Source organism: Epinephelus lanceolatus, chromosome 5 (genome assembly GCF_041903045.1).
Source record: "Epinephelus lanceolatus isolate andai-2023 chromosome 5, ASM4190304v1, whole genome shotgun sequence".
NCBI lineage: Eukaryota > Metazoa > Chordata > Actinopteri > Perciformes > Serranidae > Epinephelus > Epinephelus lanceolatus.
In genome coordinates this window covers 17,110,411-17,131,044 of record NC_135738.1, presented here as the reverse complement: position 1 = coordinate 17,131,044, position 20,634 = coordinate 17,110,411, and the positions used below count along the sequence as shown (strand labels likewise).

The 20,634-nt window shown below is 43.2% G+C and overlaps 1 protein-coding gene across 13 annotated transcripts in view; it reads right to left on the bottom strand.

Annotated features, from left to right (window-relative positions):
- Positions 1–10,413, bottom strand: part of LOC117262449 (uncharacterized) — a 42,493-nt gene extending 32,080 nt beyond the window's left edge. The window contains exons 1-2 of one of the 13 annotated variants that reach the window (XR_013491597.1): positions 10,296–10,380; positions 7,960–8,023 (exon numbers count right to left, since the gene is read on the bottom strand). Coding sequence is in view for 7 of the 13 variants with exons in the window: in XM_078167783.1 (XP_078023909.1) it covers positions 7,960–8,023; positions 10,296–10,352 (121 nt within the window). In the remaining 6 variants the exon portion in view is untranslated. Of the gene's footprint in view, positions 1–7,604; positions 7,841–7,959; positions 8,096–8,254; positions 9,925–10,041; positions 10,221–10,295 lie in introns of those variants that run through there. The other 12 variants (XR_013491598.1, XM_078167783.1, XM_078167786.1 and 9 more) reach the window with 12 other exon arrangements.
- Positions 10,414–20,634: the final 10,221 nt, after the last annotated feature.

Below are 20,634 nucleotides of genomic sequence, written 5' to 3'. Positions count from 1 at the left end.
CAAGCAAGGCTTGTTTTTTTTGTCAGCATCTCGGAGATTAAATTTAAACATTAATGTGGCGACACAAGGCCTTTGTTTTGCCTCTGATTTGGTGTTCAGTGATGGAGTGAGTAGTGTAATGAAATTTGCACTTTGCAAAATTGAGAGGCAGAGTGAGGATTTTAGCAAACGGAGGCATGCTGGCAGAGGCGTGGATGTAGGACAGAGCTGCTTTTACCTGGCACCACAGGCAAGCCTCTCTCCATACAGCACTCTGCAGTCAGACTTATAGTCCTGCATATTAAATAGGCTGCAAACTGAAATTCAAACCCACAGTGTAACATGATTTAATTCAATGTTATTATTGTGTCTTGCATACATTATATGCTCAGCCCAAACCGGCTTACAAGACCGGATAAAAAAACAGAGAGACCAGAAACCAGAGCAGTGACATAAATTACAAACAATAAGAAACAAATAAACCCTCCTGATGTTTTTTTCCAAGCTTTACAGACAAAGGCAGCCAACTTATAAACATGAAGATTAAACAACCATTCCTTTCTGTCATCGTTTGTGCACCAAAGCAAGTCTGGCTTTTGAACAGACATTTCATTAAATATAGATATTCCTAACTCATCAAAATAAAGACAATACAGAATAAACTGTGATTCACTGTCACACAACCAGCTTTCCTTTTGGATGTTTTTAAATCTGAAAAGGGCCAGACAAAAGATTTCTGTTCTCAGCTGAGCAACTAAAGACCTCTGACTTCTTCATAAGTTTGCTATAAAATCAAGTTCAGTGCCATAATTGTGCTCAATATTAATATGTGATCCTAGTTTCAGTATTGACAAGATATTGTTTAACCATTTATCTTCAAATCTAACAAGTAAGATTCTTCTACTTGTATTCATGCTGCTTGATAAATTATTCCTATACATGTATTGTACTTCCAACGTGTTCTCACCACAACTCATCAAATATCACTGCTTTATTAGCAGACCTAAACATCGAAATATGACCCATGTGGTAGCCTCCTGCCTTAGCTTTGGACGTTCTGGGATGGCATGTCAATTTATACTTGTTATGTGCATTGTGTCTTTTTTAAAATACACTTCCGTTTTCACAGGAAATGTACAGTTTCTGCTCCGTACATGCTCACAGTCTTTTTCAAATACACTTAACGTCAAACATCTTGTTTTTACCAAGCGGCACAAACACGTGTGCCAAAAACTGCATTTCCTCTAATTGTCACTTGAGGCTGGCTCCAGAAGTCAGTCAAAGCCCATAGACCCCCATGTTAAAGTGCCCAACTTAACAGCAGAAATAAACATGTTTACAGCCTCTTCCAAAAGATGATTTTGGTCTCTATAGAAAATATTTCTGTTAATGTCAACTGTACAGGGGTTGAATGTTTATATAACTCACCTGTTTGCATTTTATTAAGGCTTAAAGATACACACAATTAAGGGCAGGCTGCTTTGAGTGACAGACAGTCTACGGATAGTGCCCTCGGCAAAAAACCAAGATGGTGACAGCCGAAGTGCCAAACTCGAGGCTTTAAAACGGGAGTCTACAAACTAATGGGTGACATCGTGGTAACTATGTCCAATATTTTTACAGTCTATGGACTTTACATTTATTTCCTTAAGTTAAGGCAACATACAAGCACATGGTTAGGTTTAGAAAGAAACAGCATGGCTTGGCTTAAAATCCATACAGTTGTTACTACAATCATGAAACGTCACTATCGTAGCATGCTACACATACTAGCACACTACATTGTTATTAAAATAACTCCACTGACTTTTGGAAATGACAGCGGGTTGTTTGACGTGACAGCTTCCTAAAAAACAACATGAAGCTCTGTGGAGAACTATGCAATTTACTCCGAAGAAAAACCCTATTACGCCTGTTTTCTGACATATTAATCAAACAATTTCACAGTTGTATCATTTAGCATTTTTACCTTATTGATCCAGGAGTCTAAACAATACCACTCTGAACAGCCAAAGTAGGAGCAAACTTATGAAGGTCTAAAAACAGTGTGCAGCTCTGCTCTGTATAGAGTCTGCTAATGTGATATAGCAATAAACTGAAGAGGATATGTCTGCAGAAGGAGTTAAGACGTTTTCACAACCCTGCTCTTCATTTTCCATGCTGCTTTATGTAATTAGGTGCTGTGTGATTTAAAATGTGGCACAAATCAAGAGAACTCTGTGAGTCTACTCCACTCTCTCCCTCTGACTGCCGGTTAAATATCTAATTTCATTGTATTGAGAGGAACATCTGGAGTCAAATCAGCTGTGAAAAGAAATGATGGCTGAGTGTAACAGGAGCTGGAGGCTGTCTACAGGTGTAGTGTGATGGCTGCCTTGTGCTGAACCGAGCTTGAAAATTGGATTGGGGAGACAGGTAGTGCTGGTGGTGAGGCTGGCAGTGTTAGTGGTCCGTGTGTTTAAATGTTATGATTCTGTGTATAAACTGTTTAAATGTATGCCTAAGTATGCACTTGTACCTGTGTGTATATGTACACTATGGTGACATGTGCTGTATGATCTCTTAGGCCCACTTCTGACAAGCCCTTATACACATATATTATCACTAAAGCCTGCCGTATTTAAGCTGCATGTGCATGGTATGTGTATGTATACCATGGATCTCTGCAGCTGTGTAGGAGGCCATGCATAATGCACACCACCCCCTCCTAGCCCAGCTTTGAAGCCAGCCCAGTACTGATGTTGTAGCTTTCCCCCTGCACTGGCACACTTCCTCAGCAACACATAATTCGGAGCAGGGAGGGGGAGCTGAAAAACACGGAGAGAGCAAAACAGGGAAGGAGGAGAAGACAATAAGAGAGATGCGAGCAAAAGGAGTTATGATACGGCCCCAAGGTCCTCCAGCCGCTCAGTTCCACATGAAACTAACATGAGTCAGGTGAAGCCATACATCTCCATGGTGACCTCTGCACACCAACAACCCAGCGCTTCACCATATGGGGAAATCGCCATGGTAATAAAGCTGTTTTGTCCACACTTTTGCTCAGCATGGAAACCTTTCTGTCCGCTATTTGCTTTCCCCCACGGAGAGGGGATCTTATCAGGTGTCCCTCCATGAGGCCCGCAGAGTGAAGTCAGCATCATATGAGATTAGCTGACTTCAAAATGCGTGCGACTCAACAGCTGGAGATGGGGAGCGAGCTACAGGGGCGGAGGTCTCATGAGGTTAATGTGAGTTTATCTCTCTCTCTCTCTCTCTCTCTCTTTCTCTACTTTGAGCCTGAAAACTCCAGGGAGAGCAGGGAACAACAGCAGCGGGAGACGACAAGAAAAGAAACAGGAACCACAAGCACCAAAGAGTTGGACTGACTTAATGAGCCACTCTGTTATTTAAATGGAAAATCCATGTTTGCACTTTCAAAGGGAAATAAGAGAAAGTGGGTCAACGGAAGAGAGATGCATTGCAGAATGAGATGTAATTTGGCCTCATTAGATGAGCGTGCACAAAAACTGTGTCAGTGTGTACATACTGGAGGTGATTGATTCAGGGAAGATGCTTCTTTTAATGGTAATATGTGTGTGGTGGTGCAGTGCGTGTGCATGTGCTTGCTGTGTAGCTATTCCATTAAAGGATATGAATAGTAAAAGAGAACAAAGCAGGAAAACAATTGATGCGGTAACAATCCATTTGATCACATATCAGCGCCTCCCACCTGAGAGCTTATCTCTGGAAGGTTTTACATCACTCAAGAGGAAGGGGGGGGGGGGGGGGTTACACAGCTCATATTGAAGCTGCCAAATCCAAAAAGGATAAAGACCCAGGGGGAGAGAGGGCGCGCTAATGATAGGTTGACAGCGCCAAGCATTCTTGCGAGGGAGAAGAAAAGTTCTTTAAAATCCATAGAATGAGCTGCGGGAAGGAGCCGTGTGAGTTCATGAACCCGCTCTATTCACCCGAAAGTTTCAGGAATTTTTCCATTATGCAACTGAGAGAGAATAAAAATACATGTGGCACACTCAATTTTGTCAGTGACCCACGGAGTGCATTGAAAGCCTGCTTTAAAAAGTCTGATGGGGGAAAATGGGGATAGGGTGGCGCAGGGAGAAGGAGCCGGGACGCCTGAGGGTGGAAAAACATGCGAGATTTGTTTTCATTTGACCAGCCATATTAAACACCGATGTGAGAATCTCACATTGTTGTTTTTCTCAGAGGCCCCTGCAGATCCCACATCGACAAAGTTTGTCTACGGCAGCAACTTTGCTGTTTATTAGTTCCAGAGAGCTCAGAGAAATCCTGTTTGTGCACCCTTTGGGAGTATCACCGCTGATGTGAGGGTACAACACTGGGGAGGGAGAAGCAGGAGAAGACGGGAAAGAAATGCTGTGTGGGCCGAGGCGCTGGCAGGTGCAAAGGTTCGTGTGTGTATATGCATGCGCGTGCACACGTGTGTGTGTGTGTGTGTGTGAGTGTTGGAGGGCGTGTGGGCGCTGAAGAGAGCAGAGGATTGCATTTGAAAGAGGGGGAAGAGATATTGAGTGGGAAAGCAGAAAGATATGGCCGACAACTCGTGCAAGTGGGAGGAACAATATGGTGGCCGACGGTTGGAAGATACACAGACGGCTTGCAAATGTCAAATCAGCCTCTGATGGGTGTTTTATCGATCAGTGCGAGCGTGTGTTTGTGTGAGAGCATCTGTATTCCCTGTTGGTAGATGTGGCAAATGATTTTAGAAGCATTTCTTTCAGCGCAGTGTGAAATTAATTCCAGGTGGGACTGAAAAAGCCTTGAAAATAATAGTCTCCTTTTTGTAAGAACGCAGACTGATGTCTATCTGCTGTGCGACTGGCGTCAGCCTGGACAGATAAATGCACTTTATTCCATTTAGATCCCTAAATGTGTGCAAGTCAAAAAGACACAAGCTAATACGAGCCATCCCTCAATCCACTCTTCGTTTGCTGTGTGTCTATCCTTATTATGATCAGGATTCACGCTACATTAAACCAGACACTTGTCATCAGTGTATGGTGAGTTTCCGTCTTTAAAAGCATGCCTCCGGCTGTGATGAAAGGAGAGAGGTCTCCAGAGTTAAGACAACAGGAACAAGCTTGTCAGGAACCAAGAATTTCTCCTGAGACAGCATCCAGTGTTGTGATGGTCAACACATCAGCATAATAAATGTAGTAAAGGAAATAAATCACTTCTTTAAGTTTCAACAAAGCTGTGGTTAACTTGTGTTCAGGTTTAGATACAGAAACTACTTGGTTCTAGTAAGTAAAGTTGGCTGTAAATACCCGCTTTTGGTGGCATGGAAACACAATGATTTCTCTGTAAAAAAAAACAAACAAACAAAAAAACCCACCCCTATTCTTGGCACCATCCCCGCTGAAAAAAAAAGCGACAGGTTGCTAAAAAACACTCACTTTTGGGGGCTTAAAGGGTGCTGCAAACACTATGATGACTCACTAAAAAACAGCCTGTTTTGTTATTTCTTGGTCTCAAACAGTTGTCTGTGGTCTGTAATAAAGGAAATTACTGACATCTTTAAGTTTCAACATTGCTGTGGTTAACTAAGGTTTAGACACACTGGAAACACAGCAATTTCTTGGTAAAAAACAACAGCTTTTCTTGGTACTAGCCTTGCTGGAAAAACAGCGACAGGTAGCTAAAAAACACTTCCTTTTGGAGGCTAAAGAGGTGCTGGAAACGCTACCATGACTGCTAAAATTACAGTCCATTTTGTTGTTTGTTGGTCTCGAACAGTGGTCTGTGGTGGTTTGTAATAAAGGCAATTACTCACTTCTTTAAGTTTCAACAAAGCTGTGTTAACTTTTGGTTAGGTTTAGACACAAAATACACTGGGTTACAGTTAGGAAAAGATAATGTTTCAGCCTAACACACCCAGTTTTGGTGGCACGATCCCTGCTGGAAACACTGATGTCTTGGTGTAAAAAATAAATAAATAAATAAATAAATAAATAAATAAATAAAAAGCTTCTCATGACACTATCCCCGCTGGAAAAACAGCGATAGGGTTGCTAAAAAAACACCAACATTTGGGGTTTAAAAAGCCACTGGAAACACTACGATGACTCGCTAAAAACAACCCAATTTGTTGTTTGTTGGTCTCGAACGGTAGTCTGCAGTGGTTTGTAATAAAGGAAATTACACACAAGTTTCAACAAATCTGTGGTTAACTTGTGGTCAGGTTTAGACACAAAAACCACTTGGCTATAGTTATGAAAAGATCATGTCTTGGCTGTTAATACCCGAATTTGGTGGCAATATCCCCATTGGAAATGCAGCAATTTCTTGGTAAAATAACAACTGCTTTTCTTGGCGCTAACTCTGCTGGAAAAACAGTGAAAAGCACTCACTTTTGGGGGCTAAAGAGATGCTGGAAACACTACCATCACACACTTAAAAACAGCCCATTTTGTTGTTTGTTGGCCACAAACAGTAGTCTGCGGTGGTCTCTAATAAGGGAAATTACTCACTTTTTTGTGGTAAACTTTTGGTTAGGTTTAGACACAAAATACATTTGGTAACGGTTATGAAAAGATCATGTTTGCGGCTAAAATACTGGTTTTGGTGGCACAGTCCCTGCTGGAAACACAGCAGTCTGTGTTAACAGCGGGGACTGTGCCAGCAGGGACAATCCCTTTTCATTGCACTATCCGCGCTGGAAAAACAGCGATGGGTCCCTAAAAGACACCAAGATTTGGGGGCTGAAAAGCCATTGGAAACACAGCAATAACTCACTAAAAATAGACAGTTTTGTTGTTTATTGGTCTCAAACAGTGGTCTACAGAGATCTGCAGCTTGGCAGCATGTCTGTCAATAAAACCAGGTCAATTTGCTACATTGCTACTACATGTTATGATACATAAGACGTATTTGCGCTTTCTAGAAATGTCAAATGCCAAAATTTTCTTCTGGCGCCTGGGTTGGTTTCTTCACAATCTGAAAAATCCTTTTCATTACTATTCAAAACTGAACAAAAACAAAGTGATTAAATAAGTCTATGAAGAGCAGGGGGGTTTAAGAGATAATCCGCCAATTGCACGTCTAGTGAAAGTTCAATTTTAGGACAGTACTACACAGGAAAAGGAAGCCAGATTCTGGCAACGTGGCCGCCAGTCAAAGGGCAGCTGACCCGTGGGTCTCTCTGAGTCCCTCCGCACCAATAAACATCCTCCTAACAGTGTCCCGCACAGAGCTGCTCTGTCCGCACACCCATTCAAAACATGGAGAAAACACACTTCTTCCTCGTTGGGATACCAGGAAACATTCCCCACATTCCTTCATCGTAATCACAGTCACACAGCGATGAATCTGTGAAGATGCATTGTGTCAAATGCCATACAACAACATTTAATGGTATGAAGTTACCAAACAAGCCTAACAGGCAGCTGTTCAACACAACCATTATAAGCAAAGCATTAATTTTAGAGCTGAAAACAGTCCAAGCATAAAGTATAAAAAGAAGCTGAACTAAAATCAACACAGCGTGACTCCACATTGCATCAAGCCTCAATCAGCCTCAGAATAACATATGCACATCTAACACAGCCCTCACTAATGACTGCATTATTTCCTGCCTCTGGTTGCCAGCCATCTATTATTACCTGGCAGCATGTCGCCTCCATCAAATGTCCACAGATGCCATGGCTGACAGCAATGCCCACTCGTCAGTCAGTCTGTCAGCTCGACCACAGCTCCTAATAAAGACAGCCTTCCACAATCATCTCCCCACCTCCTACCACCTGACCACCTCTCTCCAGCTCCTACGCCTCCTCAGTTCAGCACCCCATCTCTCACTTGAGGAGTAAACACTCCTTCTCAGCAGAGATAAACATCGACCCCTCTACCTTTTCTTGCTGATCATATCTGATCTGTAGTGCCGGGGCTAAAAATAGCTCACATCCAACTGCACTGAGTCGCAGCTGAACACACACACACTGACAAAACAGCTGCACAGACCTGTAGAGTCCAAAGCCTCCTCGATGAGTGGAGGTAAACGCAGTCCATCCATAGCCCCCTGAAGCTGCAGCAAAGAGGGAGAGACAGAGAAAGAGAGTGGGCGAAGAGGGTCAGAGGCTCCACACGCCCACCTCAGCTGCAGGGAGAGAGAGAGAGAGAGTGAGAGAGAGAGAGAGAGAGAGAGAGAGAGAAAAACACACGGAAAGTACTGAGCACAGCGTCAAGTACTTGCACACGCGCACACACACACGCAGGCTTAAATGCACATTTACACACAAACACAAACAGGCTGTACCTCGGGAGAATTTGGGAGGATCCTGGGGAGCTGAAGGCTGAGCTCTGGAGCGTGGGAGAGATGCCGAGAGGGAAGAGGGGAGGAGCAGAGTGGAGGGAAAGATGCTGTTTTCCAGACGGCAAGCTCCGTCTCCCTGCGCAGACCTCACACACACGCGCGCGCACACACGGCCTCTCTCTCTCGCACGCACGTACAAATGCACACTCTGTCTGTCTCTCCCTTGAGAGTGGTTTACACTCTGTTAACTATTTTTGCACTCGTCTTTCAACTTCTTCCCTCTTTTCAGAGCCTCTTTCCTCTTTTTCCCCCCGACTTAGACTAACACAGAGACAATGCCTAATCATCATTACGCTTACATGGCAAGGGAACCTGATGATGGGTACGCACAAAAACAACTTATCATACCAAGATACACACTAAAAATGAGGTTTAGACTACAGTCTGTATATTAAAGGAACACTTTGTATGATTTTAGGGGGATTTAGTGGCGTCTAGCAGTGAGGACTGCAGATTGCAACCAGCTGAAACTTCTCCCCGTTACAATTTCTTTAGTGTTCATTGTTCAGGAGGTTTTTACTCACTCACTTACTCCTCTTCATCCCCTATGAGATGTAAGGCTTCAATGAGCTCTTTCCATTGCGTTCGATCCTTGGCAGTATGTCATCTTTTCCAACTCCAGTGTCACAGGTCTGCGCCAGGTGGCTTTGGGTCTTTTCTTTTGCCTGATGGCATTCATCTTAAGTCGACTCTCATTATGCATCCCTGTTCCATTCTTAGCACGTGGCCTTGCCATCTCAAATGTCTGTGTGTGACGTTAAGGGTTGGAGATTTTGTTTGGCGATAAAATCTGGCATATTTGTCTAAGGCATCCATTATGAAACAGATTCTCATCACGTCTGTTTTGACCACTCGCCAACTCTCAGAACCGTACAGCAGAACAGGTTTGACATTGCTGTTATACAAGTGGTTTTTACCGGGAGCTGAATTATCCACAGAGGTCTCTCCCTCTCCGAAACAAACAGACCAGGTGATTTAAACCAGTGAAAACACTGAATAAAGCAGTTTCACGTTAAAAGATCTTTGTTTCAGACGCTCTCGTCGCAGAGGGGCTGACGCGAAAACACAAATAGCCCCATCTGGAGCCAGTACATGATTCATCTCTTTTAAGCTACTGTAGAAACATGGAGATCTCTGAAAACAAGGATCCATTTCCTGTGTAGATAAAATGGCTCATTCAAAGGGAATGAAGACACCATTATTCTTATTTCAGGTGGTTATGCACTAAAGAAAACATCATATTCCATTTCTGCCAGTGCATCTCCCTGAATCCTACACACTGGACCTTTAAGATATTGAGAATTTCTTTTTGAAATAGTCTCTAATGTTTCCACAAATCAAATTTCATGTAAAAATCTTGAATTTTCCCTTTGATATCATAGTAGACCTTATCAAGTGTTAAATAATTCAAGAGCTCAATTCACCAGTGTGAAAGAGTTGGCATAATACTAGATCTCCAGTGAATGGTAATGCATTTAGCTGCCAAATGCGGAATCTATATATATATTTTATCATGCAGATTCCAACTGGCTCGTCTGGTTCCTAATAAACAAAGACAACAAACAGCAAACAGGTTTCCAAACAGAGCTCAGAGGATCAAAGCACCAAAACATATGCACACTTTGCTTCTTGCAGCCATTCATCTGTGCTTTCCTGCACACACATACACACACACTTCCTCAAACACTCGTGTATGTTCGGCCCTCAGCCCGTAAGCCAAATGAATTTACCTATAATGAGCTCCAGACAGACTGTTGCAGTGGAGGCTGACAGCTAACACTCGAGATTACTGATCATTTCCCCTCCATTGTTCATTTCCTCCCCTCGCTGACTCTCTATCTCACTCTGTGTTTACTGCTAACGAACAGTGGCTCTTATGCTAAAAACAGCATCCGAAACACACTAACACACACACACACTTACCCCTCCCTCCATTTTCATCACTACCCTTCACACACCATCTCTGTCTCTGTCTGTCTCTCACCTCTTTCTCTCCCTCTCTTCTGCTGCTATCACATCTGGCAACTTCAGTGCAGTACATAAGGAGCCAGAAATGTGAGGTGTGCCGTGAAACAGCCTGAAAATATGTCAGCGCACAGAGTAAGAAAGAGAGGAAAGGAGGGCCAGGCTTTACTGCTTGCTGGCCCAGTAGGAGGATATTCCTATCAGAGCACTGTCAAAGCGCAGGAAGTGCACACAGATGTGCACACAAACAACACAGCCACACACACACACTCAAGTGGAACCTGTCGACATCTGAAAGAGGAAATATGAAAAAAAAAGAAACAGAAGTTAGTGTAGCACACATAGAAGAGCCTCTAAATGTGGTTGTGTGTAATAAATCAGAAGTGGAAACAAGTCAGTGTTTTGCAAGTCACAAGTAAGTCTCAAGGTTTTGTACTCAAGTCCCAAGTCAAGTCTCAAGTCCTAAACTTTGAGTTTCAAGTTATAATGTGCACTTCACCAAATATAACAGCATTTTAACATAGTTTGCTAAACTGGGACAAATTCCCAAGAAATTTTGACAGGCACCTGCTACTGCTGCAAGTACTGCATACTACAGGTACTGAGCACTATGTGTGCATAATGGGAATAGAAACTTTTACGCATTTCTTTGCAACTTTCGTAATAACAGCCAGGTGAATCTCTGCGAAAAGTCATCGCGATCCATTCCCAATCAATCCATGCATTTTGATGTGTTTGTTGCCGATGTGTTAGCAACGCTGCAAGACAAGTTTCCCTGCAAAATTGATATAGGAGATTAAGAATAATAATAATAATAATAAACACTAAAGATTATATATAGTTGCCTTGCTGTTGCACAGCTGGCACCAAATTAACAAAAATTATGAGTGCTTTTTAAAATGTATTCATTTGTTAAAACAAGTTTCTGTTACTTTACTGTTTAGCTGACATTAGCTTAGCATTAGCTTGCAAATTATGTTAATATCAGCCTTGATTTACTGTTCTTTGTGTAAGTTGGAAGTTGTAATTTGTGACCTGCACGTATTGTATACTGTAATTTGTTTGTTCTTGACCACTGCATAGTTTCTGTATGCAAATAAAATCATCTTTTTTTTCCAACTGGCGCTCAGTACCGTAACGTTAGTTCCTCTTGGTTCTGTCCTGCAACTTGATTGGATGCTGTCAGACTGGTTCAAACAACGTGGAACTGTAAAAGTGTGGTTTTCCTGGGAATGAACAGCATCAGCGAATCCAACTGGCAATCTCCGGGGTTGAAAAATGAAGCCAACACAGACGTGCCAAAAAATTGAACACAGTGTTAGATCAGGCAGGACACAATGTCAAGCTCAGCTCACATCCCAGCTACATCAGCTGATCTCAAGCAGCCCAGTCAACTGATGGAGCAGCTGACTGATGAAAGGGAGTCAGCTGATATGATGATTCCTTTCTATGCAACTATTGGCGAATCTCATTCAAGGCGCCCTATTTAAACTGCTCTGGCCTGCCTACTGTTGCTGCTTCCTCTGCATGCCGCTTTGCAACCTGCCTCCACCCCAGCTCCTCCTTTACATGCTGTGTCTGATTTATCAATGTCATTTCTGTTTGTCATTGATGCTGCTGTTCTGTTCCCGGGGGTCTTTGCTGCTGCTCTCCCTGCCTTAGGCTTTCTATGTATGCACATGGAAGAGCAGGGAGGTGTGCTATCTCCACCTTAGGCTCTCTACATAGGCCCAAGGAAAGACAGAGGGGCCAGAGGGGAGTCATACCACCAAATACAATACTGCAAATGGAAATAAAGTTTTCCTTGACTAAAGTGCTTCTGACTGAACTGCAGTTCTTTGAACGGCCACTTAAGGCTGGCTCCAAAAGCAGATCAATCACCAGATCATCATGTTAAAATGCCCAACAGCCTGGCACAAAAACAGTTTGGTCACTACAACTAATTTCCCCCTTTCCCCATTTTTTTTTACAACTCACCCTTTAAAATTTTATTAAAGCTTAAAGTTACACATAATTTGGAGCGGGCTGCAGTGACAGGCTGTCTGTCGATAGTGTCCTCGGCTTCTCAGTCAGATCCACCCCTCACTCCTCCACAGCGGCAGCCTCTCACTCAAATGATCACTTCTGGCTCCAAAAAACCAAAATGGCAACGACTGAAGTGCAAAACTCGAGGCTTCAAAATGGCAGTCCATAAACCAATGGGTGATACCACGGTTGCTACGTCCATCATTTTTACAGTCTATAGCTGAATCAGGAAATGAAAGAAAATGAACTGATTCCTGGCACACTGTTAACATAACATACTTTTTCATTTTTGGGCTTGGGGGAGGGTATCAAGTATTTTCAAGTCAAGTCAAAAGGCTCAGGTGCAAGTGAGTCATTAGTGTTAATGTCCAAGGCGAGTTGAATCCATTGTCATTAAATCTGTGACTCCAGTCTGACTCAAATCCAAGTCATGTGACTCGAGTCTCCACCTCTGTGATGAACAGCAAGTGATTTCTCAGGGACAAACGAGCAACAAGGGCTAAAAGGTACCAGACTGAAAAGATTGATGCCCACTTTTAAGCACTTCCTTCGCTTCCTTGTGGCTCTGCACAGCTTTTCCTCAGGCAGCTATAATCCCCAGACAAGGAGGGCGAGCATGGAGGCATCTTTCAACTGGAAGACATCCCACAGTGTCCTTAACGCACACAATAACAGTCCTCCACACACACACAGGAAGGGAGAGCTGTGGAGAGAGTTGGCTGACAAGGTGTTGATAATGAGCTGACATATCTGGCTTCAATCCACCCGTGTCACCCTACTGTGGCAGGAGGCTGGTGGTTGTAGAGCAGAACAGGCACAGAAGGAATGCAGATATCATCAAACCATGGTCAAACACTAAAATGATTCTCACTGTTTGTTTCAAACTGTTCGCTGAACCAGATGGGCAGGATGGATAGCCACTTGCCAAAGTACACTAAGATGATTGTTGGGCTGTTGGAAGATACATTTTGTGACAGTCAGTCAGTTTTTTACAGCCATCTCCACCCATACTATTGCTTTCCTTTGGCTGCATGTGACATTTAACCACGGTCTGGTCGTTCTGCATTAGGAGCGTGTTAGAGATGAGCTGTTTGTGCTGTAACAGAGAGCTGTCCCCTCGGAGCATGAGGTCATACACAGGGAATCTATCTGCTCATACTGTGGTCTTTGTTTTGTCCAGATTCAACAAGTCAACTACGAGGCGGCCACAGCTACAGTATAGGCCGCAGGAATGTGAGCCTGTAATTGACATGTAACACAAATGGACACACACAGATGCACAAACACACACAAAGGGGCCAACAGTTTCTTAAAGTATTTGGAATGCTGTGGTTTTTACATTCAACATGCTGAATCCATGTAATCATGAGTGGAACGATGGTTTCAATTGGAGTGTTTAAAAGGGATTTGCACAAAAATGTCCATCATAAATATGATTATGTGTGGAATTCATGTGTCTGAGCCTTCCCCCAATGTGAGGTCAGTCTGATGGCCGGCCCACCAGTTTAGTCTGGATCAAAGCATGTCAACTATAAGACTGATTGCCTTGAAATTTTGCACACACATCCATAGTTCCCAGAGGATGAATCCTATGACCTTGATGACCCCCCTACATTTTGTCAAAAGCCACCAACAGGTTTACATTTTTGTTTTTTTAGTGAAATGCCTCTTATACTACTGGATGGAGGGCCATGAAATAGGGCTGCACAATTAATCAAAATATTGTGGAAATTGCAATACAGCCAAGTGTAATATCCAAATCATAGGGGCTACAATGTTTGATAAGGATAAATTGTGTCATAACATGCCTTTATAAATGAAGCATCGTGGTGCTACAGAGATGCCCCAGCGTACAAACTAGTGATGTGAATTGCTGTGCCGAGGCTTCGAAGCATGTGTCGAGTAATCCAGGAAGTGTTTCCGCGATGCACGTATCGAGGCTTGTGTCATTTCAGACGAGTGATGTCATTGGTGACGTCCGAAGCCTCGCTGGCCGGCTGTACCATGTGAGTGGTTTGGGAAGTGGTTCAGATCTATATATACAAACCACTAAGTGTAATAGCTTTTTTTGTCCAGTAGATGGCTTAGTAGAGCAAATGAAGCATCAAGAAGCTTTGCCCTTGAGTGAACCAATTTGATGAAAAGCTTCAATGCTTCATGAAGCTTCATCTGCTCATCACTAGTACAAACCATATTCTGAATATATGGGAACATGCATGTTTGGTACAAACCCCAGCAAAAATCACATCATAATCTTTTTTAGTTTTAGTTATGCAAATATTACAACTTCCACAAAATAAAAATCACAGCTCATATCGCAATATCTGTCAACATAATGGTGGCACGATGATGCAATGGTTAGCATTGTTGCCTCACAGCAAGAGGGTTCCTGGGGTTCAAACCCTTCTGTGCCCTTGTGAACCCTTCTGTGCAGAGTTTGCATGTTCTCCCCATGTCAGCGTGGGTTTTCTCCAGGTACTCCAGCTTCCTCCCACAGTCCAAAGACATGGAGGTTTGGTTAACTGGTGACTCTAAATTGTCCGTAGGTGTGAATGTGAGCATGAATGGTTGTCTGTCTCTATAGCCCCTTTTACACTGCCAGATTTTCTGAGAATGTTGGGCCATTTTGCCAGCAAGCTGCGAGCGTTTAGACACACAGAGCCGGATTGGCAAGTTGATCCAAGGTGCCCAATTTTCCGCCATGTAGGGTAGTCATATTGACAGAACCTTTTTGGTTTAAACAGAACGAGGTGGCCTTCCGCCACAGGAGGGGCTGTTGATGACTTGTGGGAGGAACTGTTGAGGAGGCCACACGTCCAACCCACTGGCGGTGGATAAACAGGAAACAGCTGATAGCAGAAATTAGCGAGCAGCTAGTAGCAAGAGGGAAACGCAAACCTGACAGACACTGTGAAGATGAGCAACTGGTGAGACAAGGAATTGCACACCCTCGTTGTCCTCGCAAACGAAGAGGCCATTAATCCTCAAGTGACGGGGACGGTGAAGGACGGGCCAACTTATGAGACAATCGCTGAAGGACTGACCAGCCACAGCTTCCCTCCCACGTCACTGTTTACGTCACATGCTGAGCTACAGGTTTTGTTACTTGCTCTCGCCCCCCATTGCCCAGAAAAAGGCACATTCTGTATAAACAAAAGTAGGTAGGCGGCATTTTGCTGCACTCCCCGATTTTCTCTTTAATACTGCCAATGCTGAAAGAAGACTGATTGGGCTTTCCTGCAAATTTGCACAACTCCTGTTTAAAAAGGGCTTATGTGTCAGCCCTTTGTACACTGCCTCTCACCCTGCGTCAGCTAGGATACCTCCAGCCCACCCACGACCCCCAACAGGATAAGTAGTTATAGAGAATGAATGAATGAATGTCAACGTAATTGTAATATCATAGTTTATTGTATAATGTGCAGCCCTACCATGAAATTTGGGACACATAATCATAGTGCCCAAAAGGATTAAGAACTTTGACTATCCCCATTTAGCTTTATCATCAGGTCACATTTTAAATTTGGTCATTACTTTGGTTTATCAGGCAAGACCTGCAAAACTAATGACATTTCATCAGCCTCAGCTGTGCTTGGTTTAGTGCTAAATGCTAATGTTAACACGCTAACGTTAGCATGCTAACATTAGCATTTAGCTCAAAGAATAGCTGCACCAGAGTACATGATTACAGAGCAGCTAGCTAACTGTGGTGATTCAAAATAGTTGAAAAACCTGTTTTATTGACCGTTTCATACCGTCAGTCACGGATGATTCCTCACTTCTCTTAACCGGCCGGTAGGGGCCGCAAGTTTTCCGGATATCGACTTAGCTAAAAACAATCAGCCTTACCTGTTGCAGGCATGTTGGCCTTCGTCATGGCTCGGAGATTGATATCCAGATACAAGTTTAATCTCATTTTGAACCGGAGCGTCTGCAGCTTGATTCCATACCCCATAAGTTATGATCCACTAAAGCTAGATACGTTACAAGGCGAATTGGTCTCCATTTTGTGCTAGCTTCCCGCCATCGTGACTGTAAGGGAGCCGGGAAGGACCTAATTCCCCCAAGCGCAGCAGAAACGGAGCTTTTACCGGCTTGATTGTATAGACTTGCAGATTTTGTTGATAAGGTAATTTTTCTACGATATTTGTACTTCTGCCATAAGTAAATAAGTAGATATGTAGTTAAATTGTTCTTGTTTTTCTGCCTCTTTTAATAGTGTTTATTTCTTTCTTTTTTTGTGCATAGTCTACCGACAAAATTAATACTGTTAAAAGTCTTATCATGATTGACAAGATCTGTGGCTGTATTTTATTTATCAAAATTACATTCATTCATAATTTCACACCAGACTATCTATATTTCACATAGTGCCTGCTATGAGAAGTTGAACACGTATCAAAAATAGACGAGGCATGTATATTTACAGTCTGTGCCCTGGGAGACTTACAGTCTACTGAGGGCGCTTTTCCAATTTGTTCATGCTGTTTTTAATAAAGTAGTAAATGTCCATCTGCAGCCATGGGCATGTGATGAAGAATAAAAAATTTTTTTAAAAAATACAGAAAAACAGACAGACAACATCAGAGTACATAAGTCCACTCGAAGCTGAATTACCAACAGGACAAAGCAGGCATCTACATCAGGGCCTCAGTGCCCCATATTTTATTTAGTTGTGTTTACATGGTGCATCGTCCTATATATGAAACTATGAGAAAACCAAGGGCAGGTAGTATTTGTTGATTACTGCCTCTCCAGTCTCTCCATGTTGTCTGCAGTGTGCTTTTAAGAGGTGGTGGATTACATGCACAGAGAGCAGGAGCAACAGGAGGTTAAAAGGGGTCTGAAAGCTGATTTTTGTATCAGTGCCCCATAGTGGGTTCATTTAATACAGCTTTAAAGAAAAGAGATCTAAACACAGAGACATACAGACCAATACCAGACATCACATATGGCATGCAGACTTAAAATAGATGATAAATTATATTATTAAATATCATGCTGGCACTGTTGTTTCTTCAATAATCAAATCATCAGAGCTCAAAGCCAAAGGACCATATGCTGTAAAATCTCTCAAATTATTTCCACTGATTAGGATATTTAACTGCTTGTCCAGTGGCAGTGGGCATACAAGGCCCACTACAACCATTTGACTAACATAATTTGCTTGTGGATGCACCAGAGGGATGAGCAGGCTGTATAATTACTCTCCAGTGACAGTGTATCATTGTCACCATCAGCTGGCCATGTAATGGAACCTCAGAGCTATAAAAGACAGTGATTCACCCCACAATCCTCTTACACCACTGGGCTGCCAGCCTTTAACTCCAAGCATCACTGTGGCGCTCTGTGGTTGCCTAGCAACTAAGGGAAATTGGAGGTGCCTTTGAATTAGGGCATTTTAAGAGGTGATTTATACGAGGACCTTGATGATAAATGTTGCCATAAATCTGAAATTTTCCGCTGGCCGTCTCTATGAATTCGTCATTGGAGGTTCTAATTCTGGTCACAGACGCCTCGGCGTCACAGCTGCAGGTCTTGTGCCCGCTGAGGTATGAGGCTGTGGCTCTTTGCGAGGTGCAGGCTACATTTTTATGTTATGGTGCAAAAGCAGAGGAAGGGAGCATGGCCTGTTTCCATGACACCATAAACAGGAAATGGGAAGGGCCCAGCGCTGCCAGAGGAGTCTAAATCAGTGTGGAAGTTGCCAGAGAGGTCAGAACTTTCCCATAATATGAGTTCAACACACAAACAACACTCATGTACGTATGGATTTATAATCACACACACACACACAACACAAAATGTTAACCAGCCATGCATAATGCTAATTCTATCCCCACACTTCCCACTCTCTTCTTTGTCCTCTGGGGAGTGAAAAAAAAAGTCCCTCTTACACCCCCTCAGTAGGAGAGAGCAGGAGTGAAGCTGCAGCGGTCCTTTTGGTGGCCTCCTCCGTGCAGGTCCCATCCCCTACGGTCACCATGCCAACCTGTGTGAGGAGGAGGCTTAGCTGTGGAGCCCAAATAGACTTGATGAGGTCCTGGGATAATTAGCAGCTCATTATGGAGCCCAGTGAATAGACCAACGAGCTCCAGGAGCCACAAGAGAGAGCGCAATGGAAAACACATAGGATAGGAGCGCACATCAAAGGGAAGCGCTCACTTTTCAGATCACATAATACAGAGGAGAGGGAGGGAGAGATTGGGGAAGGAAATATTGCTCTCCATTCACACCTACAAATATAGCTCATAATCCCCATTTTTAAGCCTGTGTGTGTGTGTGTGTGTGTGTGTGTGTGTGTGTGTGTTTGTGAGGGTGTGTGTGTGTGAGGGTGTGGGTGGATGTGTGTGTTAGTCAGGATCTCTGCGTCACACCAATCTGAGTATTTCTTCTCCCCCAGAGGCCCTTAATTGCTCCACACATGCACAAAACACAGCTCGTCCTACACACACACATATGCGCACACAACTCACGATTCAACTCTCAAACTTAAGCTCTCATAAAATACGGGAACACTGTGTGAGAGCCAGAGATCCCCAGTTAAGCTATCTGTCTATCATCCCCATTCCTGTTCCTGTATCTTGCCGTGTGCCTGTGCCTCTGTTTGGCATGCAGACAGGCACTAGTCACGCAGACTAAACCGTGCACACCGCTGTGCCAGGTGACCCATATTGCAGTGCGGCTGAGTTTAACCGTGCATGAGCTTCATTTTGTCTGGATGTGTGTGTGTTTGTGTGTGTGTTCCTGCAGCTCCCTGACATTGATATGCAGCAGTAATGTTGATGCTGTATTGTTGAGTGTGTGTTAGCTGTCATTTGAAGGTGATATTTCACACTGTGTGTCATTTTTTTGTTGTTGTGGCTGTGTGATGCTGTTAGAGCTGTGTGCTGTTTCATGCTGTACCAGCTCAGCTGAGTGATCGTTAAAGTGGCTGTAACTGAATTTAATCCATCTCTCTGTAAGCGTCAGCATCCTGTGTGCCACAATTCACCCTGATGGGAACCTCTTCAGTTACAGTTACAGTCTACAGAGAGCACTCCCGTTCACAGCGTGGAGTACAGTATAACATAGATTTAATGTTGATGAAAATGTATAGACATATGGAGCTTTGCACTCTGAATAACTGTAGTCTCTATGTTGATTTGTAACAACAGCAGAGGGCGCTACTCCTCCATATTGTGGCATTACCACCACAGGAAAGTCTTTGCCTTCTGTGAGGCTGCAGTCTTAATGTTTGCAGTTACTTTGACAGAATGGAAATCAATAATTTAGATGTAAAACACACACAAAGCCTGGTGGGTACCATAGAGGCTGTTAAGATGCAGCACACTTCCAATATGCTGCCCTGGTCTTTGTTGTGTCAACAGTGCAGCACCTGCACCCTCTAGTGGTGGTGGAGGAGAGAGTATTTAGCAGCAAGAGACAGCAAATATTTGTGGTATTCATATGTGTAACTTTTTAGAAACTGCATGCGTGTTATGTCTTTCTAAGGCTTTATTCTTCTGTTGCAAATGCCTGAAAGCAAAAACAAAGACATCTTCAGTTGTATAATGAAGCGTGTACTCAGTCTCTGCTGTGAGGTTACTTCAGGAAGTTTCAGTTAAAGGGAAACTTCTGCATTTTTCAGCCTGGACTCTGTTTTCCAATGATTTTCTGTCTGAGTGCATAATGGAGATAACAGTTTTAGAAACTGATCCAGTTCTGAGAGAGACTGCTGCAGATGTAGTGGTAAAATGAAACAGCATTACACCAGTGGTAGCGTCCCTGCACTGGCCGCCTGTCAAATACAGGATTGATTTTGAGGTTCTTTTTTGTTTAAGGCCATACATGGGCTGGCACCCCAGTATATTGCTGAAATTCTCAGCCCCTACTCCATCTCCAGCAATCCTCAGAACAATGTCTTTTAACTGTCCCTAGATCGAGGCTGGTGGGTAAAGGAGATCGTGCCTTTGCAGTAGTTGCTCCAAAGCTTTGGAGAATCTTAAAACGTACATGTTGTCAATGGCCTTTGGTTGTTTGTAGTGGTGTTTTATAATCATTCTGTTATTTTGTTCAGCACTTTGGTCAAGTGCAGTTGTTTTTAAATGTGCTATATACATAAACTTGATTTGATTAAAACAGGCTGCAATGTAATCTGAATGGGCAACTGTGCACCATTAATATATGTCCATTAAAAGTGCTTGTTGTTGCCACTGACAGGCTCAGATTGTTTTTAGAACTGTCTGACAACATTACGGAAAAGACCCTGATGAGAAATGCAACGTCTTTCTGTACCTTTTGCTTGATCCTATGTGTTTGTTAGTGTGTGTAACCAAGTCTTGCTCAAGGAG